This window comes from Bombus terrestris, chromosome 7 (assembly GCF_910591885.1).
Source record: "Bombus terrestris chromosome 7, iyBomTerr1.2, whole genome shotgun sequence".
Taxonomy (NCBI): domain Eukaryota; kingdom Metazoa; phylum Arthropoda; class Insecta; order Hymenoptera; family Apidae; genus Bombus; species Bombus terrestris.
In genome coordinates, this window is record NC_063275.1 from 15,077,465 (window position 1) to 15,104,270 (window position 26,806).

A 26,806-nucleotide genomic window follows, 5' to 3' on the forward strand; every position below is an offset into this window, starting at 1 on the left:
TCAGTTGCAAAAATGTAATACGAACATATTTAATTTTGCGTATAAACTAAGATTATGATATCGTAATAAAATAAAAAATTAGGTCAAGGCAATTTATTAATTAGAATAATAATTTATTAGAGAAGAACATAATCTCTCTTTTGAGACTTGGACGGATTATAAAAATTTTAAGACTTCATTTACAATGTATAAGTACATTCGAGTATTAGTACTGTGAATATTTCACACAAATATTTCATGTTTTATGCAGATATTTAAAATATTTCAACACATATAACAGATATAAAAGTTTATAACAATGATTTTAATTAGTTTTCTAAATATATGTGTAGCTGATATTTTGCATGTAATTCATTATATCATCAAAGGCAAATCTTCTTGTTTATTTATATTCTAAAAGAACAATATTTATGTAAAATATAATTTTATGTTATACATAAAAGAATTAAAATATTAACTGTTAGTACCTTACATGAATGTTTGATCATGTTGTTCATGAATCATTGTTGCTCTTCTAGATTGAACTATACCACTTTGTCTATTATACAATTCTCGTACCAAGTTGTCCTTTTCTTGTTCAAGTAATGCTATCCGTTGGCTTTTTTTACTGACTTCCTAATTTTTAATCATCAAATGTGAATTAAATATATTATTAATTATATATATATTTATTTAACTTACCTCTGTTAGTCTATGATTCTGTTGCTTTAACCTAGATAATATATCCTGCTGAAGTTGGGTCGATGTAGGAGTGCTAAGAAACGCAAGATTCATATGAAGAGGAAGTCCACCACGTTCCCAACTACTTATTAGTGCAGCTAAGTGTCTGTTGACTTCTAAGACGCGAGCACGTTGTAATTCTAAACGTTCTTGCTGTGCCTCTGTCCATTGTTCCTAAATAAAATCATACTTGTTAACACAGAATATTTCAGATAATTTTATAAAGTTGGAAAGCATATTTGATACCACATGAGATCCCATACGTCCAAGATGTTTAATTTTTTCCTGAGTAGCAGATATTTGTTTCAAATACCATTCTCTAGCTTTATCAACTGCAGCTAGACCTTGAAGTAATACATCTTTCTCTTGTTCAATCTGTTTCATTCTTTTCATCTAAAAAAGAAAGCTATCAAATAGTTACTGCTGTTAAAAATTAAGAAACAGGCTTCCCAACTATGTATTAAAATATAATATAAACATATTATATATTATGCTGAATTTAGTATAAATTGTATTATGGTCTACATGTTAATAATCACCAAATTTCATGCATACCCAAAACCAATCACCAATCGTTAGTTGGGAATCCTAGAGAAGAATATCTTTACCATATTGTAATCAATACCATTCTGCAACGTATGACGCCTAGGTTCTCTGCGTCTATTTAATGGTTTCTTAGGCTGTAAGCCAACTTGATTATTTTGCAACTCAACTGCTTTACCATCTCCCAATACTCTGGTTGGTCTTAATAATGTTCTAGTGTCAGATCTATAATTTACCGTTGGTAATTGTCTTTTTTCTATAGCTTTATCATCATTCATTAACAAACCCATCTGCCAATTTTGTAATACAGTTCGAATTTCAGATTTGTCAAAATTTCTTTCTGAATTAATAGTTCTAGCTTCTAATGCAGCACCCATCCGTGGAGGTTTAGGAGGTCCATATGCCTTATTTAGCTTCAATTCAGGACCACTTCTACTATCCATTAATTCTAAGTGTGTATGATTAATATCTTTTCGACCTGCTAATAACTGTGGCATGCTTAAGGTACGTTGCTGTGATATAGCATTATTTGGTCTAATAGTTGCTGTATTTGGAGATGTCCATGTTGTTTTATTTTGATTATCAGGAATAAGTATTGGAGCAGATGGAGGTCTATTTGGTTGACCATCATGTTTTTTAGAGTCACCATCTGTTTGAATTTGTAGCAAACATATCTTGAGTCCTGTACAAAATCTTTCAAAAGACAATAATCCATTAGGTGGAGTGACTTTTTTAAGGCTGTCCAAAACACCTTTTGGTAGACCTTGCGTTCCATCATCTTGCCATCTGCCTTCAATATCAGAAAATTTTACAAACCCTGTATTTTGGTCATCCATTATATCAAAAAGTGTACGCATAGCAGTGACAAAGTGCTTTGGTAGTCCATCCGCGCTCGAAGTTTGTATTTGCGCCATATTTATATGCAAGCGTATTTAAAATATAGTTGTTAAGAAAACATACATTCATTTAAATATTCCAGACTCATATATTACCTTCCTGGTAGTGGAAGGTATAACATTGTTTCTTTTAAGGAATATTTGTCCGATTAGTCATTTCGTTAATTAAATATTGTTTCATTCATCTGATAAATGTCTTTTCGTTTATTTAACATTTATTAAAGTGTACTGCCAAATTATTAGTAGAATTATTTGTGCCAAATATGAATACACTTAAGGCGTTTTGAATACATTTTCCTTTTTTGTATTTTATTAACAGTTAACTTTTTGATAACCTCTTTAAACCTTCGATTGTATGCAACTAAATATGAACGCAACAGATGAAACAGGTGTGTCGAAGTACGAATCTATCTAGAACGTACTACAGTTATTTTACTCATAGAAACAGTTCTTAAAGTATGATATTTAATTTATATATGCATAATATATACATATATAACTTAAACAATATATGAAATTAATACATTACAAAAATAATCATGATATTTTGATGTTTGATAAATAAAAGAAATAAGATGCTAACTATAAATTTTTGAATTTTATTTATCGATTGTTGATACGTATTTGTCGCAGGGATCTCGATAAAACAAAAAAAGATAATTGTTAATATCAAAAAATATGTTATAGACCGTATCAAAGAGAAAATCAGACGAATTTTTTTAAAACAATATGATTCACTTGTAACAGGATATTTTATGATGAAAGTAAATATGTTAGTACATTAAAACTTTTGATTACTATACTTTACATAATTTTTTATTCATTTTCATTCTACTCAGTGCAACTTTAGTAATCTTCTAATTTAAATATCGTTTTTTACAAGCATAGACAACTGTGCATATTTCATATACATATTGCTAACTCTGTAATTATATACGTACAATCATAATTTCTAATTTTGATAGCTCTATTCGCAGACTACGTTTACAGAAATAATGTTCATGAGTTAACAATAATATTGTCAGAAGAATAGTTTTTATTCTGATTTTTTATTGGTTTCTTAGGCGACTCGACATTAGGACTTCTATCAACATCGCTGTCAGAAGACGAAGAATCTTGATGTAATTCGATACCTTGCGTTAAAAGGCTGGTTATCCTCTCAACGTCCACTGTATCATCCTGTTCGTGTATCTTCTTTAGGGCATTTGAGACGATACAGAGGTCACCCCTAAGTTCACTGACTACCGCCGTGATTTTTTGAGCGTCCGTGAGAACTTCCACTGATTGAGTGTAAGGATTATAGCGTAATCCAAATGGTCGTTGTATTTGATTCGCAAATGCTCTAAAAGCAGAAATTGATATTCATTTCACAATCTTTTTTTTTATTGTAATTTTATTTCAATATTTTAGAATTTCGGAATATTTTTATTATATTTTAATATTTCAGAATTTCGGAAGAATAAAGTATGTACAACATTACCGCATTTTTTCTTTTGCTTCTTCAAAGCTATCCGTGTAATAGTACGCATTCTGAAACGCGGTAATGATGCATTCTTGCTTGCAAGTCACTTCTGGATCGAATCGGAACGTCTTCTCGGGAACGGACACAGCATGTTTCAGTTCCGCGACAGAAGACAATAAACCAGCTCCGTAAACGCGAAGTATACCATCTTGCTTGCATAATCCAAATTCCACCGTAAAGAAATAGAGCTAAAAACAAAAATGAAACAAAGGACGAGCTCAACATAGTTAATGACTTCTACAATTAAAGCTAAAACAAAATAGAATCTTCTTGTTTTCTGAATTTTCTTCTTATTTATAAATATTAATTTCTTTAATATGAGATTCTTTACACTCATGAAATGAGCTTTTATAAGTTTTTGATGAAAGTAAGAAACTACATGGAGCATAGAACACTTACAGTTGCCAATTTATTGATGTCCTCGTCCGAAGCTCCAAGCGAAGCAAGTCCAAGTTCCTGCGAGAATTGTGCAAAACTTGGATTCGCCAGAAGCGGCATATGCCCTAACAATTCGTGACAGCAGTCCCTATAAATAATTCAATAAAGTTAAAAGAAAAGAGGAAAAATACAAAGAAGGAATGGTAAGAAAATGTGTTTACAGCATTATTTTTATTCTTTAATTTTATCTAGCTTTATTTTTTCCTATTTTATTTATTTTCTGTGTGTACAACATATTTATATCCGTTATTTGATATGATTTATGCACTTTTAAATTACTCACGGTTCAGGTGTATAAAAAGGATCGGATGAATGTCGAATGTATTGTGTACAATGAAATACTCGAAAAGCAAGACCGGCCAAAAAATCTCTTGGTGTAAGGTACCCTGCTACGGGTCGAAGTTGAAATCCAGTTGTTCCTAATAGTATCATAGACAAATTGTATTTATTTATTTTTCATTCATTTGTAATTAAAATAATTCTATTATCATTAATCGTATACTTACGCTTCAAGAAAACATTTACATCTTGCAACTGTGGTATATTATCCTCTCTGTCGATCAAATATGAAGCTTATTTAAATCAATTATGTTTGATATCATTTGATTTAATCCTCAGAAGAATTTTTACCTATAGCTACAGTATTTCTCCAGTTTTGGCCAATTTTCCAGATATTCCTTACAAGCATGTTTCTGATAAAGCTGATGCAATTCGCGGAAAACGGTTCCCCTATAAAAATTGAATGTTATTCATTGATAAATTTTAAGAATATAAAATTGCAAAGAATTATTTATAAATATTGTTAACGATGATGTTAGGTTTTAAATTAATTGGTGTTAAACCTTCTCATTCTTGAATATGTCTCGTAGGTTTCAACGAAACTAGATTACTTATCCACGTTTCTCGTATACACATCTAGAGGAAATCGTATTAGGGAAGTCACTCGAAGATCGCGAGGATAAATTAAATAAGGACAATTAAGGAGTGCATTCAACGCGGGCCAATCTTGGCTGATTCATACGTCCCATAGGCGACGGGTGAAGTTGAAACTTTCCTTGTTATATTGGTAGAACCAGGATATCGTTTCGTAATTGAAGGAAAATCTTGCGAAGTTATCAAAAGAATTTGTTCTTCTCCGTCATAGATTGCTTTCATGTTTGTCGAAGCACGTACGAAGATTTCTTGCAATGAGCGAAAGTTTTATCAAAAACTTCATACACACAACGAACGTATTTATTTTTATCGAAACAATGTTAAAACATCTTTTTAACAAATAAAAAAAAAAAAAAGAAAATACGTAACGCAATGATATGAATTTACGAACCAAGTTCTGATCTCCTCTGGCGTGTATTCAACGCGAGGAATTGGTTGACCACTAAAAGAAAATTAATGTTAGTAGTATTCTATATCGTAATTAATAATTATATCTTTTTTTGTAAAAGATCATTGATTTCTTTTTAACGTACTATCTGTAATTGTTTGCGATATCCGCGAATTGCACACGGCGTTTGCGATACACCGGGTCTTTAAAGCCCTGGAAATATTGAATTAAATGTATTATACAATGTTGCATATATCTTAGGTACTACGTATTTAACAAGAGAGAACAGTGTTTGAAAACAGAAACGTACTGGATGATCCGCGTCTAATTCGGATCCATACATGAGCACATTTTGAGCTTGATCTAGATCCGATATTTTTCGTGGAAACCAGGGCATATCTATTTCGCTGAAATCTATAAAGTTTGAACATGATCAGCACTTGTTGGTTCCGGAAAGTTTTTTTATTTTAAAAGTGATTTTGATTTTAAAAAATCATTCAACGAAATTGCTCTAAAAGAACTATCGTTCGATGAAATGATCGTTTAAATTTTAAATTTATAGTAAAAATTGATAGTGGGTATTATAAACTTCTAATTAATAGTAAACAAGTTAGAAGTTTAAATACAAAATTTAAGCAATGTAAAATGATATTTAATGAAGAAATAAAATCTATTGATGACTTACCAAAACTCGGAGCGGCGGAAAGTGATGGAGGATGAGGAATATTTCCTGTTTGCTCGTACTGTGCCAAATTAATGGCGGCGACTTCTCGGCTCAACATCCTGGTCAACTGTTCCATTCTTTTCGAATCACATTCAACATCGACGAGAATTTCGAATTCGGAACCGCGGCGCATTGATTTGCGTGATTCGATATGAATAACATTCACACCCAGGTCCTTTACGAAATATTGATTTAAAAATACATTGGTACATTTTCATGAAAGTTTCTACGCATTTTAATGTTTCTAATGTTAGAAGACACTTTAAAAAGATGTTACAGATATCTTTATTGTCTATAAGGATTCTGTAGTTGGTAAATAATCAAATATCGATTTTTAAAGGAAAGTAAGTGTTAATAAAGTAATGTTAATATATTTTTATGAAAAATGACAGACTAAAAAATGTATTATTATTTATACATATGTAAGAATAAATTTTCAAAATTCTATTTCCATTCTGACCCTAACGTGGGTGAGATCTTATATTAGGCCCTGTGTAATATCGTTAAACACTATACCTGAAAAACTTGCAGAGCTCGTGCCAAGCCACCGATTTGGTTTTTCAAGGAAAAAACAACAGAACTTTTATTATCGCTGCTCAATTTCCGCTCGACCATGGGGATCTGAACGAATGAAAGAACATATCCATGCGTTACGTTTAACTTTTACCACACACTCAACCGCCTTTTTTCCCTCGTTATTTGCTTCGATTTTCTATATTGTCTTAAGTCACGTAATAATCTTACGAATGAAATACATATAGGTATGAGAAAAAGGAGGATTAGAAAGATTGCTCCAGCTTGGAATAATTAAGAAACTCGGAACATGAATTTGAGTTAAAACGAGTTAAAAAAAGCATCTTATATTTTGTAACAACAGTTCTAAAATCAACGCACATCGCTCGATTTATGTATGGGACTTCCTTCTTTAATGGCCCAGTGTTCGCCTCTTCTGTATAACCACACCCCGAGAAGGCCTTTTCCAGAACCACTCATACTGATCCTCGGTTCAAACTGAACAAACTTTCTATTTTTTCAACCAAATTTTCTATCTCTACTGTAACATATAATACTTTCGCTCACCGATAAAAAAATCAATCGAACGATGCAAGCAAGTATTTCTATTTAAAAATCTATCTAAATGTTGAACTTGGATAACACTGCAACAGTATCTCTCGACGGAATCGTCCCTCTAAGCACCGCGTGTAACAGTGTCCCGGTACCAGTGTCTTCTGCTCTTCTTAAGACCTCGGTCCCCTCCGTGTACGTGTCCTTCTCAATGACGATCTGTTCGCGATTGGTCGACGCACAGTAGTACGAAGTTCCCCCATTGGTCGGATAAGACTTTTCATGGGGTTGAAGAGGAGTGTTGGCTCACCCCATTTAACGGTAACTGTGCCGGTTCCACAATGTATTCTGTGTGACGTCACTGGAGTGCACGAAATGTGGGTGGCGCAAGAACTAGCAACGGTGAATGGGGAGAAGAGATTGCAAGGTCTTCGAAACAGGGATGTTATACTTTTCTTTCGGTACCCCTCTTCGCTATTCTCCAAAGATTTCTTCCCTCCCATCCGCACGATACGTTTATACTCAGAGTTTCTGGGCCAAGTGAAATTAGTCTACCATGGAAAAGACACGAATCCGACCATCGATTTACCGAGTTCACGCTTTTCCGCGTTCATTTAGCGACTCGTGATACTTCCTTCGACTTTGACTTTGTTCTGGCAACAATTACATCATCGGAGATTTTTCGGATTTCTTTCTCGATACTTATTTTTCTGTTTAAATATATAATGTTGTTAGTTATAAGTTAATAACGGGGCATACGTTTCAATTGTTATTAAATATCAGCAAGTATATGTCTGTAACGTGTCGTAGAAAATGTTACGCAATTTATCGTATTATTAACATTTGTGAATTACTAAATCCACGATTGTGAAAATATTGTGAAACGATATCGCGAGTGAATGTGAACCACATACCTAAATGGGGAAGTGTTTTTGGAGAAGCGTAATCTTCTTCGGAGAAATTAATTTTTTTCTTTCTCTTCCGTTCCTTTTTTTCAACGAGACAATCATTCTCGCTTTTGTGTATTTTTTCCACAGAACAAAGGGGCTGTTTAATAAAAGCTCGAGCAGCCGAGAACACTTCTCCGCCTCGTGGCAAAGCAGATGCAGCACATTACCAATGTCCATCACTTACGACTATCAGCTAGCACCCTTGTTGAATTATACCGAGCGTTCCTCTGGCATTAAGAGAATTGAGAGTATCGTTCGATCTGCGGAGAGAATCTTTCGTTTATCGGCCCCGTCTGCCAGTCACTAAATCACCGCTGAAAATATCTTTTGGATTATTTTTTCAGGCAATATTGATAAATAGCGAGATTTAACTAGTAGATATGAGACACTGTGGTTATAATGTTTTGCTGAAACAATCGGTCGCATCGATTTTCGATACATTCTGTTGTTTAAAGTGCTAAGCTGCTGAGACTGTTACTTTAGTAACACGAGAATAATTAAAAGTACCGATGGAATCTTGACAAAAAATCGAAAGCTTTTAGTAAGAGTGTTTTGCTTTTTGCAGAAAATATTTTACTACATTTTACAAAGTTTCTTTTCGGTACTTCCGTGCTGTTTCGTATATTTAAGTGAGCCTAAACTGAGAATGGTTGTTACATTTGTTAATTAATCTTTTTTTCTGCTATTGTTATTATGGTTATTTAAAAAATTTCTTTATAATAAGAGTAAATATAAAGATACATATGCATTTATACTTGTGATATTAAAAAGAAAAATATTCTGGCATTTGTGAAAAACTTATCTTTTTTGCATCTAATTGCATAATTATGAAATATTAACATATGTATAATTATAGTACTGTGACACAAAAAAAAGATATGTGTTGTAGTCATAATATCAGCTTAAATACTTATTCCTATTTTATGTTAAATTCCTTAATTTTTTGTATCTTTCTGTACTCGATAAAAATTTTATTTTTAGGTGGCTCATGTGGTATATGTCGTATATGTGGTATATGTGGTATAAACATGCGTTTGATTATAAGTAATTATTGTACTATTCATCCGTTACCCGTATCGCCAAATTCACTTCCCATTCACAGAGATTCTACAAAGCATGATATCTCTTATCATACTGTCGTCCTTTGAGCCCGAAGTTCAACATTTGTAATTTGCTTCTGTTGTTTCACTAATAACTTTAAGGCTAAGATATCGTTGAAATACAAAGTACAAATTCGATCTTTATCTAAGAAACAATATCCTTCACACAAATTTTTGTACAACATCAACGATATAATTATAGCAATTTGTTTTCTAAGCACACGGATTAAATTGGTCGATAGCCCTTCTTTTTTCTTGTTTAGTGCCAGGATCTATAAATATGCTTCCTTGGAAAGGTGTGCGAGCCATGTATGCATACATATATTTCGTCTTTATGGATTTATCAAACAACTTACGATAATAATATAGATTTTGTTCGAAAATAATCTCAATTTCATGAGTATTACTTTAATAAAAAATCAATGCAAGCACCCTAATATTTTTATACTAAACTTTAAATATTGAACGCCTAGATCAATTCGATGGTTTCTTAAATATAACTAATATTTTATTTAGTGGTTATTACATAGGTTAATGTAATATAAATTTAATACTCCGTTGGAAGAAGCAAGATTGGGTTGGGTTGGCAAACCGGGTTATTTATATGTAAGCCAAATCTTTTTTATTGTTCTAGACTTTTATAAAGTTTGTGAAGCTTATAAGAGGTCTATACTTATCAAGGTATATATATTACGTAATATTACATTATAATCGCTCGTTAAGTCAAATATTTGAAACTTTACCCAATAGAAATAAGAATTCTTTTTGAAGAAATTCAAGAGTGAAATCTCGCTTGGGTTGTCAACGACCCAGTTTGCTTACGGAGGGCTAATCATCGAAACCGTCTCTTTATACCTTCACCACTTTTTTCAAATGCTACATTCTGTCGCAAAAAATGTGTCGTAGTTTGGATTCGATGGATTCTTCGGTATCTTTCCCTACTTCGATCATTTTAACGTGTCAGATTAAAATGAGACGAATTAAACAAGTTAAAAATTAGAATCTGTAGCCAAGTTTGAAAAATATAGTATATATTGCAAGACGTCTTAATGAAGATACAAACTTGTTGCTTTTGTAACCTTCCCGACACAAGATCTTATGCAACAAAATCACTACTTCTCATTTCTTCTTCTGTATGCTTACATACCATCTCTTTTCCATGTCATTAGCAACTTAATTCAAAATACGAGGCTTTTGTAAGCTTTTAAGATTAAAATAGTTATTTCAGAAACGGATAATTCCAAAGTTATCGAATTAATATATCCTGCTATGGATATTAAATGTTTATAAAACGTTATGATCCTTGGATTATTGTGGTACGTATAATCGATATCCTGAAATAATATAGCTTTTAGTATGTACAAAAGCGATAAACATATTATTATGTAAAATACACAACTTTGTATCTACCTATTGTGAAAAATTCGCCCGTTATCATCATTTTATCATCAGTTTCCACATAAATCGACTCTAAAGTCTCTACTTTCTTCTTAATTCTTCTACCGAAGTCTTAATACTAATCGGCTTCTTCAAACCATTTAATCGATTAGTGAAAAATAGGTAACTAAGTAAGGACAAGACGAGTATTCGCTGTTTGCAGACAGGAAGATCCTCTTGGAGCGCATTCTCAGCACGAGTGATTCAAAGGAAGAAGTTGGCTGCACGAGAAGACGAATAAAAGTCAAGATACGGTAGAAAAAAGGAAACATTTTACAATCAAATAGATTGGGAACGATGTTGTTACTTTATAGGCAGATTTACGAACAAATTTAATCTTAGGCGCGGATCGAATGCAAATTGTCGTGCTGTTTCCTTGCCAATTGTATTTTATATAACTAAATAACGAAATCTTCGAACGTTAAGGATTCTGATTCAGGAAATCGAGAAGAAACGCAAGATCGCTCGCAAGGTGTTTCACTAAACTTCAAGCGTTCGCAACTTCCTTAACTCGATTAACCGGCATTAATTACTCTTTCTGGATCGTTCGTCTCAACTTTCCCTTCTACTACAGTTCGTTTTCATTAAGTCTATACTTCACTATTATGCGTCCTAAAATATACTTCTGATATCCCCGTACAAACATAATTCGAGAATATAGTATTCGAATGTAGGACACGTAGAACGTTTCCTTCTGGAATTTGCTACTCTATACATCTTTCCAACCAATATAAAAAATTAACGCTCTTGACTTGCCACCACTTTGCCCGTTCAACGGTGATCTATTTATGGATGACGGTTTTCTTAATTCCCAAGTGGATTGAACTTTAAAATAAGCGCTTTTGGTTGGAATTCATTAAAAATCAACGCTGAGTTAATGCAATATTTCATTTGCAATTGTTTTTAGCATTTCGTCTAGTTTGCTATCTATTTTCTTATATTAAAAAATGCACATTTACCTTGCACGTTTTTCTCTTCCGATCGTCAAATTATGAGTTTTATGCATTTTCATATTATCAAAGTTACTATTTTGAAGACGTGTATGTATAATTAGAACATGAATATATATTATAATAATTATAAATTCAATGTTAGCTTGTAGCAATATACTACATTTCCTTTCGTCGACTCAGAAAATCACCTAATTCAACGAATGATAGCAATAATCCTCGTCATAAAACAAAAGAGATCATTCTACACAAAAATATCTTATCGTTACATGTCTGTAAAAATCAAATTTCTCATCATACCAAAAAATATAAAAATAAAAAAAGTCATTATTCTAAGATCCCCTCAAGAAACACGCTCCTTCCACATGCATACACAATTTATAGTGGACGTCGAACGCGTTAGAAGGTTTCTCATTAACGAAAGCAAACCGCCCGATCCATCCGTTCCATCAAAGGGAAATTTACCCTCCTGTTTCGAAGTAAAAAACTGGCCTTTAGATCTCGGTACATGGTGTGTCGATATTTTTGGTTTTGCGCGTTTCAGGGTCGTCAGTTCGGATCGGGTCGGCCCAATTGAAATATTAAATCGAGCTATGGTTCGCCAAGGCGTTTCGGCTTAGATTCGGCCGGCTGGCTTCTCCCGTTCGATTTCCTGGCGGCGCGTTCACGGAAAATCATCGAGTGCACGCGGGGGTGTGCGCGACGCTTACCACGCAGGAATCAATAGGGCGTCGCGAGTAGCGTCGAAGCGGTGGTGCTCGAGCGACGTCGTCCCCAACGTCAGCGACATCTTGGCCCTAACGGTTTTCCGGGGGTCGCCGAGCAGCTCTCCATCAGGCCGTCACGGCCGCCTTCAGGACCGACCCCACGCCGTCTGTTTTCCGCTGGCTGTTGCAGAATGGCCGATACCGAATTTGAGGAATTTCGACACTATTTCGAGAGGCTTCCGCAGCATCTCAAGGCACCACTTTCTAATTACACGTGAGTACATGGCGTTCCATTCTCCTGTTTTGTCTTTGCGAATATATTCCTGTACAACGTGCGATGTCTCTGACGTTTGAAGGCGAATCGTTAGAAAGGATGGCGTGAAACGTACATCGGTGACACGTCGATGGGACATTTTATTTGTAGAGTGTATAATTTACTTGTTCTTCCTTTTTTCTTGTTTTATTAGAAAGGTAGATTTTTTAACATGTTGGTTTTTGCTACGATGACTGAATTAGGACGATCTTTGACGTAAAAGTATACCTCCTTAAATAGGGGTTGCGCTATCGACACTGTGACAAGGCTTCTGACAGTATAGTAGGTGATCGTGTTTTTTAGGGTCGAGCTGTAAGGAGTTGTAAAAATAGCAGAGACGGGATGAAATTAATTGGCAACGTTCGGTGTAAATGAACGTCTATGACATAGCATATCTATTGTAGCAATTGTGGAATTGGGAATTAGTTGTATGTGATTACAATGGGAAGAAAAGCAACCCTTTTAATTTAACTTGTAGTAGTATGATTACTTTCTCGTAAAAATACTTGTGGTCTTTTTATTAATCTAGTCTGACATAGTTTTGTCATTGCAAGATTTTAATTATTACGGAAAAGCATCATTGTGTTTTTGTAGCTTGTTTCTGTAACTGATGATTAATTCAATGCATTTCGACTCGAGTTGCGTTAGGATTATATTGCTTAGGGAGTAGGTTTCGACCCGATGAATCGCACATTCGGGAACAGATTAAAGGGGTAAGGTATAAGTGCATCAAAAAGATACACTGTGGAGGTGCGGTCGATGCTGTTCCCTGTCTGTGAAATAAATTCAGCGCAGAAGAATGCAGTATATATACGACACTTGCCAAATGTTGTCGTTTTCCATAAGAAAAGCTACAAATTTAATATTTTATTCAACTGATATTATGATTAAATCAAATATTACTTTACCGCTTTTAACGTTATATGTCATCTTTCATTTACTATTATAAGAGTTTTCCTTCTTACTTTTACAAGTGTATAAATAACATCCTTTTATTTTGTCTATTTTAATCATAAAAAATAACGAATTAATGTAGAGATCTTAAACACGAAAATATAAAAATGAAGTATCTCCTTTATTGCTACTAATAAGTCAAATCTATAAATCAAATGGTATTTTCGCAAGTGATTAACCGTGGTTTGAAAATGCAAAGTGTGCGTAAAAATTTTATTTATTTACGGTCAACGATACTCGAGGCAATGGCAAGATAGAATGAAATAAAATCAATTGGAGTCTATCGTATACGTGAAACGATTTCCACTTTAGCTGTCAGTCATGATTACTTGCCTTTTGTACAAAACAAGCACGCGCTATTAATGGACCAGTCACGCCTCAGTTTTTATCGTTAATTATCTAATCTGTCGTCCCCATTTCTTTACAGCGACGAATTGATTATAAGTTTCGAGGTTCGTAAATAGAATCGGATTTAAAACGACTGACCATCTCTCCGTTTTCGATAATAATAAATAATTATATTTATAAAACACCGTTATATTTTTCAGAAAAATAAAATATAATTTTTCATATAACTGTTGAGCGATATGAATATTGAAGTTTATAGAAGATACGTATACATATATCGTAAACCACAAGATTAAAATAACACGTCGTTTACCTGTTGGTCAATGGTATCCGAGTGTTTCTTAGTCGCGAGACGTTTCCTGGGAGTTCCAATCTGTCAACTTTGATTCACTTGCTTTTTAAATAGATAATACTTTAACAAAAGATGTATTAAAACACGACATATTATTTTTGTTAAGAAATTTCAATTAATTCTGATATTCGTTGAATATGACATAAAAGATCTTACCTATTCCCTAGAAACGAAGATATACCTTTCATATTATCCGTTGTATAACATGAACGTCATTTTTATATTACAAAACATTTAATTATTTAGTAGAAAAATTAAAGAATATATCATTCATCTACATGATATAAAATTCACTAACAGTTGTATAGTCGATTGGTACATACAAACATAGACTTTCCAGATACAGCTCCTGTTATCATTACATTCTCATTCTGTTAATATCATTCTCCTGCTTTTTCAATTTCTTAGTTTCACGCTTAAAACTTCTTCGTGTCTCACTCTTTGCCTCTAAAATTAATCAAGAATTTAATATAATGATCATTGCTGGTGTTTGGTAAGAACATTAGTAACATTTGATCTTTGCCCTTAAAAGTTTCATATTTTAAATGATCAATTTCAATAATTAATACTGCGAACTATTACTGAAAACAGGCTCGTTCACGATGTGATGATAGACGATTCACCGACCTCGTCGCAGGATAGCGACCCAGAGGTTGAGAGATCTTGCGATGGAGTCGCAGGCGATTCCGAGGACGAGGAAGTGGTGGTCATTCATCGGCACGAGAATCAGAGCGGACACACTTCCGGTGATGATAGCGAAGATCTCGATCACAACTGTTCCATCGTCGCTGATAGCGACTTTAGGTTGGTAACATCGTAAGTGCACACTACTTCTCTTTTGGCCTGCGAACATATAAATTCCATAGATCAATATTTCTAATTCAAGACTTTGGAATTGAAAAAATTATCGAGAGATCGTGCAATTTTTGTTTGTCAGAATTTTCCTCTAAAAATTATAATGATATTGATATAAGTGTAAATCAAAGTGGCAATTTTAACTAACTCGTCTTGAATTTTGTTCGAGATAATCAGAGGACTCCTTGCTCGAAGAAATTAGCTCAAAGAATAGATTGAATGTTAGTTATAATTTTCGAAATGAATAGGCAAGCCTCTAATTATTTCCAACTATATGTCATGTTCAATGAATTACGTGTCGTTGATATTAAACAATTTAGATTGCCTGTTTAAATTCAAATTCAAATTTAGTCGTGCATCTATGTTTCCTCTTTGAATGCAACTTCTTGTAACTTCTGCATGCAAGAAGTTTTTGTTCCTCTATTAATTTAAACATTTCCAATTAAATCTTTATAGATGTACAAGGTTACAATTATTTTTAAGCACTCGTTATTCTTTCCAAGAAAAAAAGCTGTCGATATTCTTTTAATTTTAGAAATGCTACTATGGTAAAGGCAAATTTGCACGTCGATTTACTTATGACTAGGATAGTGACTCGTGCAGTGCGTTCCAGTGTCATCTGTGTATCCTCTTGCATCTCCTGAAGAAATGATCTCCCCCTGTCGTTAAAGCATTGAGAACAGATTACATAACATTAGGCACTAAACGCGATAGGATCTGAAATTGCGTGTGATATAGATCGACAAATGAAATGAAATTTATTACAATAAAAAGGAAAAACGAATCACCATTCGCTGATTGATTAAACAGAAAAGATACAAGTATGCAAGGATACGAGTGTGTGGTGCTTTTGTGTAAAGAAACAAATTTTGTTATCCGTTCTCAATCGTGATGGGAATTTATTAGTGGCACTCACTATTGTGGAAACCCAATTAGAGAGAAAAAGAAAGTAAAATCTACACACTTTAAATGGCATGGTGAAAGGTAGCTTAGCTCACTACACGACTACCCTTGGGTGACATTAGCTTGTTCGGTGGACTGAGCAGCAGGGGTCGATCGGCAGGCGTCGGTGGACCAGGCCCTGGTGGAGGTAGCACTGCCGGAACCGGTAACGGTGGTAGAGATAGCGTAGTCAGCGACGTCGGGGATTCCTGTTCCAGTCTGAGTTCCTGGCCCACACCTGAACATGTACCCTCGAATCGTCCTGGAAGTGGTAGCACCGAGCGCAGACGTCGGAGATTACCGGAAATTCCTAAAACGAAGAAATGTAAGAAACTTAAAACTGTAAATATCGATATACATATATACATATACATATGTTTAACCCTTTAGATATAATATCACCTAGTAACTATTAAATCCTTCTTAAATTACGTATTATAGAACTGTAGTAGTCATAATAGTTTATCAGAGACAATTCAGCTTTGTTCATGATTTTTATTCCGTTTCTTTGTGAATCAAAAAGATATTTTATACTATAGAAGGTCAGTGAGGAAAAGGTTGTTACGCTATGATACCTTGACAACGTGACCGTCAATGTGTAACACGATCCATTGCGAATCAGCCTTATCTTATGCGTTTCTCATCACCTGTTTTGATTCACTGATCTTGACGATACCATGCATTCAACCGCAGAATCGACGACCGCAACCAAAGAAAATCCATAATGACATCTAACTTACGTCACGTCACTTGTTGAAGATACATATAACTGAGACTTATTGACCTGTGATCACATTTGTTCTAATATGCGTCGAACGCATTACGTGTAGTCTATCATTGTTTATACGTGAAAATTAAACATGTTAAATTTACATGATTTGAAGTACCTGCTCATTCGGGAAGAAGGTAGCCATTTATTAATTATTCGAATTACTTGAATAAATTTATTTGTTTTGTAAAATATTTGCTTTTTTTTAGCTCTGCCTATCGGTCAGACGTCTATGCAGTCGTCATCGTCTCTGGCAGACGAATTGAATGCAGCAACTGGTTCGAGTTCTAGCCGGCCGCATTTAGTCTTACGAAAATGTCACTCGAGGCTTCGTCATGAGGATAGTTCACCTGACAGCGAGCGAATGGCTACTGACAGTGGTCATTCCACTGCTCATTCGCCGGAAAATGGACCGAAAAGTGTGTCGCCGATTCCCTGTAACACGTTGCAGAACACTGACTCTGTTTCGCCGAGTAGTACACCAGGTGATTTTTTCCTCGATATCATTCTCGTAAATTATATATAAATATTTTACTTAGTTTTACTTGGTCGTGTGTTTCGTGCTAAAAGTTTCTATTTGTTTCTCATACGATGGAATGCCATTGTTCATTGCAACTTTCAATACAATTTTACATTATAATTTCCGTTATATTTGTTTCCGTATTGCTTCGAAGGAAGCGGTGGTGTGCCTTTTACTCAATTAGAGCTGTTGGAGGCGACGCATCGAGGATTGCACAAATTCGTACCAAGACATCATGATGAGATCGACCTCGAAATCGGTGATCCTATTTACGTTCAGAAAGAGGCTGATGATCTATGGTGTGAAGGTTCGAATTTTCTTTGACTCTTAGGTTTGACCAACCCGTTCTTTATCTTGATCAATCATACAAAATTTTAATTATTCCTAAATAAGATCAAGGAAACTCTTCTTATAACATAATGTTGAACAACTTGAAATTCAAGTTAAAGAACATCAATGACAATGAACTTGTTAGTAATGATTGATATATGTTTATATGTTTGTGTTCGTATTGAAGGTGTGAATCTGAGAACAGGTCGCCAAGGTATCTTCCCCTCGGCTTACGCGGTCGACATGGATTACAGTGACTTTGATCCCTCGGCGCCGAAGGTGAAGAGGGAAAGATACCTTCTTGGTTATTTGGGATCTGTGGAGACATTGGCGCATAAAGGCACTGGTGTCGTTTGTCAAGCAGTTCGAAGAATTGTCGGAAACTCGCAAGAATCTCCCGTTTCACAAAGCTGTATCTTGGAAGTGTCCGATCAGGGTCTTCGAATGGTCGATAGAAGTAAACCACGGGTATATTCAAGATTTAAAAGTTCTTCTTAAATTTCCTTCTCCATTGTATCTATTCTTTCCTTTTTTTTTAACAAATGGTACGCTGTGTTTTTTTCAGAAGAATCAAGGACCCTGTCACGATTATTTCTACTCGCTTAAGAATGTTTCATTTTGCGCGTTTCATCCTCGCGATCATCGCTACCTCGGCTTCATCACGAAGCATCCTACCTTGCAAAGGTTCGCTTGCCACGTTTTCATCGGTCAAGAATCTACGAGGCCCGTTGCCGAAGCCGTCGGGTATGCATTTCCCTGTACTTTCTTATTATCAATTTGTTTTTATTATAATTCGTAATTTTATTTAACCCCTTTACTCACAACATAAAATCGTACTCGTGAGAATTCCTTTCTTGATTCAATAAACATAGATTATGTTCAGAACTCTATCTTCAGTTTCAATTCTTTAGACCGAGAATGTTAAATAAAAGTTGTATTATAGCAATAAATAGTTACTGTTTAGTCATGAACCAACTAAATAATTCTTGTAATTAAAGGGCAAGGGGTTAATTTCACGACTGAATTAAAACAAATTTTTCTTTATCAGCCGTAACGTTATGTAATTAAAATTTTCCTCTTCATTGAACATTATAAGCCACCGTATAAACCAACGTTCGTTTCAAACTACCTACGATTGTTAAAAAGGTTACTGATATGTAAGTATATTATGTTTTCTTTCGTAGGCGTGCTTTCCATCGGTTCTACACGAAGTTCATCGAGACTGCTTTCCCGATAGAGGATATCTATATCGAATAGATTGTACTGCTGGCCTGTCGTATAGCGGCTACGGAGGAAAAGATAAATCTCACATTCCTTTGTCCCTTGTACATACTGCCCTTAGTTGTAGATATTATAAAAGAAAAATGATAGACGCGAATCAAACACCCAATTTATGTACATATACATATATGCATATACATGTACACATAAGTACTTACTTGTATGTAGAACTATATGTATGTACATATATCTGTATGTATCGAGCAATTTCGGGAAGCGTCACGTCGGGACCGATTATTCAATGCCGTCTATTGTTTCCACATATTCAATTTATTATTTATATTTCTTGTTTTTTTATTAATTATTAAATTTAATCTATTATTTATATATTTCTTAATTTATCAATTCTACAGATCTCGACCGCTTTCCATTATCTCATCCATCAATCCTGCCTTCATCACTTTCCATTTATGCACGAATCAATCCATAGTTCCTGTGAGGCAATTTCATTAGTCGCGAAATCATTTTTCCTCGCTTTCATTACTTTTTGTTACTACGATGGGATGCGGCGACTTAAACTCCGAGTGAAAAATCTTTAATATTTGAATAACGTACACTAATTACTTACCAGATAAGAATTAATCGTTAACCTTTCGATCCTTCGACCAAAATATCCGTATAGCGACACATAGAACGAGACAAAACCGACAATAGTGTGGATCGTTCCAACATTTTATTTCAGAATAAAAAAAATGGTAGCGAACAAAATTTCAGTTTGAATTTCTTTTGTCGTGCGCGTGTAGAACGACCGATTCATTGCTTTCAACCGTATAAACCTTTCGAATTTGCTCCGAATTACGTTTAAATCGTGGCAACGAAAGAATATCGTTTTCTTCAAAAAAGAAAAGGAAACGATCTCCAAACGCGCCAAGAGATATTATTATCGTATCGTATTTAGAGACACGTCTATTTTTCTATCTTTCTTTCTGAAAGAATCGTTAATTATAGATTGCGTTGTAAACGATAAGGCTTTAACGTTTTACGATCTTATTCGATTCCGCGACCTTCGGATGATTCGAATCGCAAAACGACGATTGAAACGCACATTGGCCTCCCTGAATCTTGATTATTATTATCGATTGTACTGCGTTACAGCGTTTCGCGAACTTTCATGCAGTACGAATCAAATCGCACGCACCGAACGATAAAAGGTCGATCTATAAATATAAACAATGAATAAGAATGAAAGGTATATATAAAACGGTCGCGATTATTAATTTGTACCATATTTATTATAATGTTCGATCGTGAGTCTCATGATAAGTCTCGTAATTCGAAAATTCTTCGACATCCTTCGACGTATCGCTTTTGTCAACGAAAATACTCTTAGATTGGTGCATATGAAATGTCGTTGATGGGATAACCCATTAAATTTTGTCTTATTGCCAATTATCAACTACAAATAAGAAGAGGAAATTTATTATAAATCAAGTATATGTAACGTTAAGACGATTTACATATTTAAAACATTACAACCTTATTATTGGCCGTCACGAATAATTATAATATTCGTATAATTTTCTTATATACCATGAAAGCTACTGTATACATATATGTATTTAGCATTTGGAGAAGGACAAAGATATTCCCTATTCCATCTTGAAAGAAATTGTAACAGCTTCAAGACCTTTTGAATTTTAGAACTGATAATTCTCATGAACCTAAAATAATAAATAATAGATAATGAATCATGTGGAAATTACTTGGATTAAATATGTGGTATTTTGAAGAAATTACATATTGTTAAAATTTTATTTGAAAAAAAAAACGACATTTTATATGTAGCAACTAATACAATTACTAATATTGCTCTTTGAGTTTCTTTTTTTTCTGTATATGTTAAAAATGAATCAGTCTCGTTATAGGTATCATTTAGTTTAGATGATTACGTGCTTGGGATTTGATCCACGCTGTACACGTATTGAACAACTCAGTTACACACAGTATGTTGAATAAAAATTGAGAGACAAACTGCAGTGCTTACTCATTACTAAGAGACTCTTGTCTGCACCATCGTCTATCAAATATACGTGCCTTTGATTGAGATCGCCTCGAGTATCGTGCCTTTACGATTATTTTCTCATACAGGTACAAATTAATATCATCCGCGTGTGTATAACTCATTATTACTTACTCTTGAATTTTTTCATGAACTGCATCGTCAAGTTAGAATAAAAAGGTGCGTGATGCAAAAAACCATACTTTGACTACATTTATGTCCGTTACCTTTAAAACTTGATTAAAAAGAAACGTAGATTTACTTGTGACAAAAGGAAGAAAAGGAAATGTTACCGTTGATCGTTTATGGAAAGTGAAACCTATATTTATTGTTCTATCTTTCGATTTGAAGTTTTTCGATGTTTTCGTCGTCGAGATATTCGATTGGGGATTCGATTGGAACCTTCGCTCGATAAAAAATCATAAATTAAGGTATAGTTGCAACTTTTCAATAGATAAACAGAGGAATGAATCTTCGTTATCGATCGTGACTTTTTCTTTCTTTTTTTATCTCATGAGAGGTAAATGGACAAAATGCCTTGTTTACCAAGTTATTTGCTCGAAAAGAACATACACGCTTTGTTCGTTCGTGTAATATAAGTACGTACATACCTACATTGGAAGCGCTGGCCAAATTGTTCTTTTCCGACAGTCATGATCTAAATGAATCCTATATACTTAGCAGAACTCTTTATTTATTTCTTAGTTAGATGAATGCTCAGAAGAAAAAAGCAAAGAAAAAAGAAACAGGAGAACAACAGAATGTTTAAGAATAGCAGAATTCTATGGGGACAAATAATGTGTTATAAAGTAGCAGGAAAATAATCACAGTCCAGCAAGAACATGAAGAAATACTGTCAGTTATGTTGACAGTGTTTAATGTGATAATGTCTGTCTGTAATATTTTGCAGGGCGGCCAGTCTTGCAGTTATTTTAAGATCCTGTTATGTAATAAATATAAACTCATCATTTTAAATATTTTATTATCTTACTGTACTTTCTGTTTTGTTTTTATTGAAACAATTAAATATATTCAGGAACGCATATTGATTCTATGAAATAGACAGGACATTAGGATTAAAATACATATTTGAACGAAGATTGCAATGCTTGCAATTTTTTCATATAATTTCTACATATATTTTTTCCAGGCAGTATTATTTACAAAAATGTTATGCTTCCTACAAGTCTTGATAATTCAGTCTTGACACAAGTTATATGTGTACATATTTCAATCGTTATAATATTTCCGTATTGAATATACTAAGAATTTATCTTTTTTTCATCTCATTATTTATGCTTCTCTATATATGTGTTTTGTTTTTGTATTATCATTTAATCATATTTAATTTATTTGGAAACAGAAATTAGGAAATGATTACTGCAAGAATGCGATCTACTGGATATACAATCTTAAGATCAATTTTTAATGCTAATCATGTAAACAAAAAGACAAAAATTTAATTTAATCACGTTTAACATCTTTTTTGTTTTAATTTTGTTTCATTAAACAGTGGAAAACGAGTCCCTCGAAATTAATGTTTGCATACATGGTAAACTCTTGTCTTTATATTCCTTCGTTTCAATATCTATGCTGCACTGAACAACGCGACTGTAAACATTTTTATAAATTTCTGCATGAATCTCCTCATCGTGCACAGTAATATCAATTCTTTCTCTCAATTTGAAAAAACAGAGAAACGGAATTCAGTTATATTTTCTATCATTCTTTGGCAATCTACGAAGAGCTATACACCTCCAATATTACAAGTTTCTTATAATTCTCAACACCTTGCTTTGATTATCATTCACCAATGTTAACATATTCGAATTGAGTATAAATATATATACATAAAAACATGGATATAAAATTAATATAAAAGTATTGAGGTCATATACATATATGAATGTGAAAGTACTTAATAAAGATATACGATAACTGTAATTAAACAGTTATATAACTTTTATTATGCTTTCATTTAATGTGCAAAGTGCAGTATAATTTGGAGGCGCATTTCTCTTCAAAGAAGCTCATAAAAAGCGAATCACATTCGCAGGTATCCTAATAACTACGGCGAAATTTACACAGTGTTCGATAAGTTCTCGAGAGCACCGAAGTTAAAAGCTAAATTAGCCTGTACAATGATTAGCTTGGTCGGTAATTAATTCTGTACACACAATACGAATGCAAATATATGTGTCGTTTTTATTTCATTACATAGTGAAATGGGAAAAAGAGTAGGAACTAATACTTCCAATTTTCGTGTGAAAGTACAACTGTGCAAGCTTGAAAAAAAAAAGAATATATATATATATATTATTATATTATATATATATATATATAATCTGACAATAGAAAACGACTCACATATTGCATGATGGAGATTTTAATTTAAATTATTAGTTCTCAGTATTTCTAAAAAGTAATGATTAATATATTACTATGCGGTTACCTTACGCAGAAGCGTAATACTGTCATCATAAAGTTTAACTTTCTTTTTTCTCCTTTCTTTCTCCTTTTCTCCTTCTTTCTCTCCCTCTCTCTATCTCTCTTCTTCTTCGTTTCCATTTTTACAAACAAGATTACGGAGAGACGATCGCTTTACATAAAAGTTTTTGACATTGCTTGCACAGGATGCAAATCAATATTGTATTTCGACCATACAATAATTCGAAAATTGTCATTTTACTTGTAAAGATATATGTATAGAAATGTACAAGAAGGATGTATAACACAATCGTGTTGAATTGTGCTATGTTATCTTACAGAAAGAAATTGTAAAAATCACTAATGTGCAAACAGCAGAGTATAAAATATAATAAAGGTAGTATTTACAGTATTATAAGATTAAATATATAGCGAATCCTGTAGTGCCATCTGTTTATGTCACGTTTTGTTCATTTTGTAACATATTTTCTGATCGAGCAAAGATTTTGATTTCTATTTGATGAGGCAGGTTTGTAATTTTCTTTCATACCAAATGACTATTACATATTCTTTCACTGCCATTAATAAATGTTCATATAAATACGAATTACATATTGTTATCTTATTACGAGGCTTCAAGAAACACATAAAAGTCACTTATATGTATTATAATATTTTTAATTAACAAGATATAATAGATACTACATAAGTTAACCAATTTGTAATTGGTTCAATAACAATTAATTGTAGAAATATCATTTCTATGCATACTTTTTTAGACATACAAAACATGAGCAGGGTGGCTAAGCACGAAATGCATCACCAAGAATCATAAAACATATGAACAATTTGCTTGATAAATTAAAGGGATCAAGAGTGACACTAAACATAGACACTTTAAATTTGCTATTTGTACTATGATGATAATGACAAATTGGAAAGTTTGCCATTCACTTAACTAAACACCCCATAATATAATGATTACACGCGGGATCATTTATATCTTTACTAACAGTATGATAGTATGTAAAAAAGTTTAGATTCTTATCAACGTCAGGCGATCATGAGGTAAGAATAGTCGAATTCTCTTAACCATAAAAATGAGCATAGTTTACATCTTAATATATTATACTTTTCTTAATATATTATACATTTATATATCATAACGCTAGTTAAAGAAAACGAAAATAGAACGACAATCTACCTCAATACGCTTGACATCGATGTCAATGACATAAAAACGAGTTAACGATAATTTTTTTTTACAATGAACATGGTGTATACACATATACGTAGATAATTATACGCAGATAATTACCCTTTTCTCGTAATTTCATAATTCTTATTTGTACAAAGCATCGTTCAAAGATAATCAGGATAAATAGATAATCTATATTAACTTTTGCTAAGTTATCAAGCACATAAAATAATATAAATTGTATTCTCTGATTTGAGTCTACACGAATATTGTTACTTTAAAAAATATCATGCGTACAATGCTTTGTCGTCATATTTCAAAATACGAATTTACGTTCAAAAAGGGGTGATGATTGCATGAACATTAGAAGATTATTTGTAAATTACGACTCTAAATCCTACTGATATCATAACTCGTATCAGTAGGTAGGAGCATGAAAAACTTTTTAGTGTATTTAAGAAATAGCACATGAACTGTAAATAGATATACAACATGAATGAATGATGAACAATACACAAAGAACAGAAGAAAACGGCCTAAAAGGAAACGTATTTCCTTAATCGGTAGTACGATCAATGAAATATTCGGAATTCTTATTTACAATCTATCAGCCTTATTGATACTTGTACATAGGAAAATGGGACTAAAATGATATACATATTATTCATATGTATTGAATATGTCCATAATGTATAATTTTTCCTGTGCACAATCCCATTCTATATATTTTAACATTCTTTTTACATTCAATGGCAAGTTCATTTGCCTGATTATGCTACTTATGGATGGATAATGAGACCAATAAAATCTAAAAATTCGTCATAAATGACGATTGCAAACACGAAATATAACATTGATTTACGTATATATACAATGGAATTGAACTCTCTCAAAAAATTTGTAAAAATAACGAGTTAATGCGTCAAATGCTTAAAAGTGCATATGTATGTCACAAGTAGTATATACATGAATAGAGAAATAATAATCAATCCACACAATTTTAGAAATTGTTTTAGGAAAAAAAGAAATCGGTAAGAGTCGAAACGTTTATAATCAATATGTGATTGTTACTATTTTCAAGTAACAATAATAAAAGTTACATACAATTATGTATCTAATATTCCTTTTATAATATATTCTTTTTTAAAGATATAGTTTTTTTCGTTCAAAACAGAAATTTTGTACTACCATCTTGCTTTTATTAGTATGGATTAAATCGAATTTCGATAATTATTACAATTTAAACAGAATTGGTGAAATCCATTCATACATATACATATTCTAGTCTATTCGACGTAGAAATAGTTTTCGTTCTCAATCGAGAACAACGGGTGAGCACAAACGGTCCTGAAGGCTAAAGAAATGGTATGTTCATCCAAAATTGGTTTTACACTATACACAAGTTCGCTATGATAAAATTTGAAAACTGCGCAACACTGGACCGTTAAAAATGTCAAACACGCTCACCACTTACAATACATAAATTGTTCATATTTACGCCAAACATTAGGCGATGTGTAATGCGTTTTAAAAATTCTGCATACACACGACGTAAAGTATTTTAATTAGTTCGTCTGTTTCCTACTTGCAATGCTTTTTCTTCTTAGTTCAATTTGAAAACAAAATATTGAACTGAAATATTCTTTCAACTGACACTTTATTTTCACTAGATGTCTCTGATAATAAATATTATTATCTCTTCTTAAATCGTAGAACGTAAATCGACCTCGCTATATTGTTGGATTGTTATTACATATTCTTTCACTTTATCGTTGTGTCATTGATAGACGAATAAGTTATTGTAAACTTCATTGGAATATTCAGTGTGATAGATGTGCAACAACACGCACATCATTACCAATTGTATACTTCTTCTCAGTATACTTATCTTTTAATTATTATGAATTTGATGAAATAACACTTTCCTTCTTAAAGGAACAATTTGTTAAGTTTAGAAGTACTTTTGAAACTGTGTTGTAGGCATTCCCAAAAATTTTTATACACCAATATTGTGTTTTATGTTTATTTGCATATGATCTTGTTGTAGTGTTTCAAGAATTTGTTTCTGCTTATTATGTTCTGCCTAAAATTTAAAATAAAAAATTGCGTTTAATTTTTTAAAAATAAAATGCATTAAGAAGATTA

At 33.0% G+C, this 26,806-nt stretch overlaps 4 protein-coding genes and 1 long non-coding RNA gene across 13 annotated transcripts in view; 1 reads left to right on the forward strand and 4 right to left on the reverse strand.

Moving 5' to 3' along the window:
• Positions 1–78: 78 nt before the first annotated feature.
• Positions 79–2,587, reverse strand: LOC100647337 (suppressor APC domain-containing protein 2). Of its 2 annotated transcripts, none has more exons than XM_003396618.4 (5): positions 1,329–2,587; positions 967–1,113; positions 682–894; positions 473–615; positions 79–393 (listed from the first exon to the last, which is right to left on the reverse strand). In XM_003396618.4, the coding sequence occupies exons 1-5, from the start codon at positions 2,175–2,177 to the stop codon at positions 387–389; spliced, it is 1,359 nt and encodes a 452-aa protein (XP_003396666.1). In that variant the 5' UTR covers positions 2,178–2,587; the 3' UTR covers positions 79–386. The 2 variants fall into 2 exon arrangements, with proteins under 2 accessions (XP_003396666.1, XP_012165721.1); XM_012310331.3 differs by having other exon boundaries at positions 468–615.
• Positions 2,588–2,953: 366 nt separating this feature from the next.
• Positions 2,954–12,305, reverse strand: LOC100647460 (tryptophan 5-hydroxylase 1). Of its 2 annotated transcripts, XM_048407078.1 has the most exons (16): positions 11,676–12,305; positions 10,690–10,937; positions 10,427–10,613; positions 8,144–8,439; positions 7,059–7,939; positions 6,681–6,785; positions 6,126–6,339; positions 5,751–5,854; positions 5,586–5,653; positions 5,444–5,494; positions 4,750–4,848; positions 4,626–4,672; positions 4,403–4,538; positions 4,081–4,207; positions 3,640–3,869; positions 2,954–3,501 (listed from the first exon to the last, which is right to left on the reverse strand). In XM_048407078.1, the coding sequence occupies exons 5-16, from the start codon at positions 7,155–7,157 to the stop codon at positions 3,159–3,161; spliced, it is 1,623 nt and encodes a 540-aa protein (XP_048263035.1). In that variant the 5' UTR covers positions 7,158–7,939; positions 8,144–8,439; positions 10,427–10,613; positions 10,690–10,937; positions 11,676–12,305; the 3' UTR covers positions 2,954–3,158. The 2 variants fall into 2 exon arrangements, with proteins under 2 accessions (XP_048263035.1, XP_020719198.1); XM_020863539.2 differs by lacking the exons at positions 10,427–10,613; positions 10,690–10,937; positions 11,676–12,305 and having other exon boundaries at positions 7,059–7,175; positions 7,245–7,939; positions 8,144–9,181.
• Positions 12,306–12,428: 123 nt separating this feature from the next.
• On the forward strand, positions 12,429–23,875 carry LOC100647809 (JNK-interacting protein 1). Of its 5 annotated transcripts, none has more exons than XM_020863936.2 (8): positions 12,429–12,647; positions 14,932–15,156; positions 16,221–16,462; positions 17,116–17,391; positions 17,581–17,733; positions 17,944–18,224; positions 18,322–18,500; positions 18,941–23,875. In XM_020863936.2, exons 1-8 carry the CDS (start codon positions 12,565–12,567, stop codon positions 19,011–19,013), a joined length of 1,512 nt encoding a protein of 503 aa, XP_020719595.1. In that variant the 5' UTR covers positions 12,429–12,564; the 3' UTR covers positions 19,014–23,875. The 5 variants fall into 5 exon arrangements, with proteins under 5 accessions (XP_020719595.1, XP_012165723.1, XP_012165722.1 ...); XM_012310333.3 differs by having other exon boundaries at positions 16,242–16,462; XM_012310332.3 differs by having other exon boundaries at positions 14,932–15,144.
• LOC110119450 lies at positions 14,179–16,221 on the reverse strand. Its single transcript, XR_007224554.1, has 2 exons — positions 15,772–16,221; positions 14,179–15,183 (listed from the first exon to the last, which is right to left on the reverse strand). It is a non-coding gene; the product is annotated as an uncharacterized LOC110119450 (long non-coding RNA).
• Positions 22,002–26,806, reverse strand: part of LOC100647695 (circadian locomoter output cycles protein kaput) — a 93,246-nt gene continuing 88,441 nt past the window's right edge. For all 3 annotated transcript variants that reach the window (XM_048407075.1, XM_020863935.2, XM_003396621.4), the window contains one exon: positions 22,002–26,744. In XM_048407075.1, the coding sequence (XP_048263032.1) occupies positions 26,658–26,744 (87 nt within the window). In that variant the 3' untranslated portion in view covers positions 22,002–26,657. The remainder of the gene's footprint in view (positions 26,745–26,806) is intronic.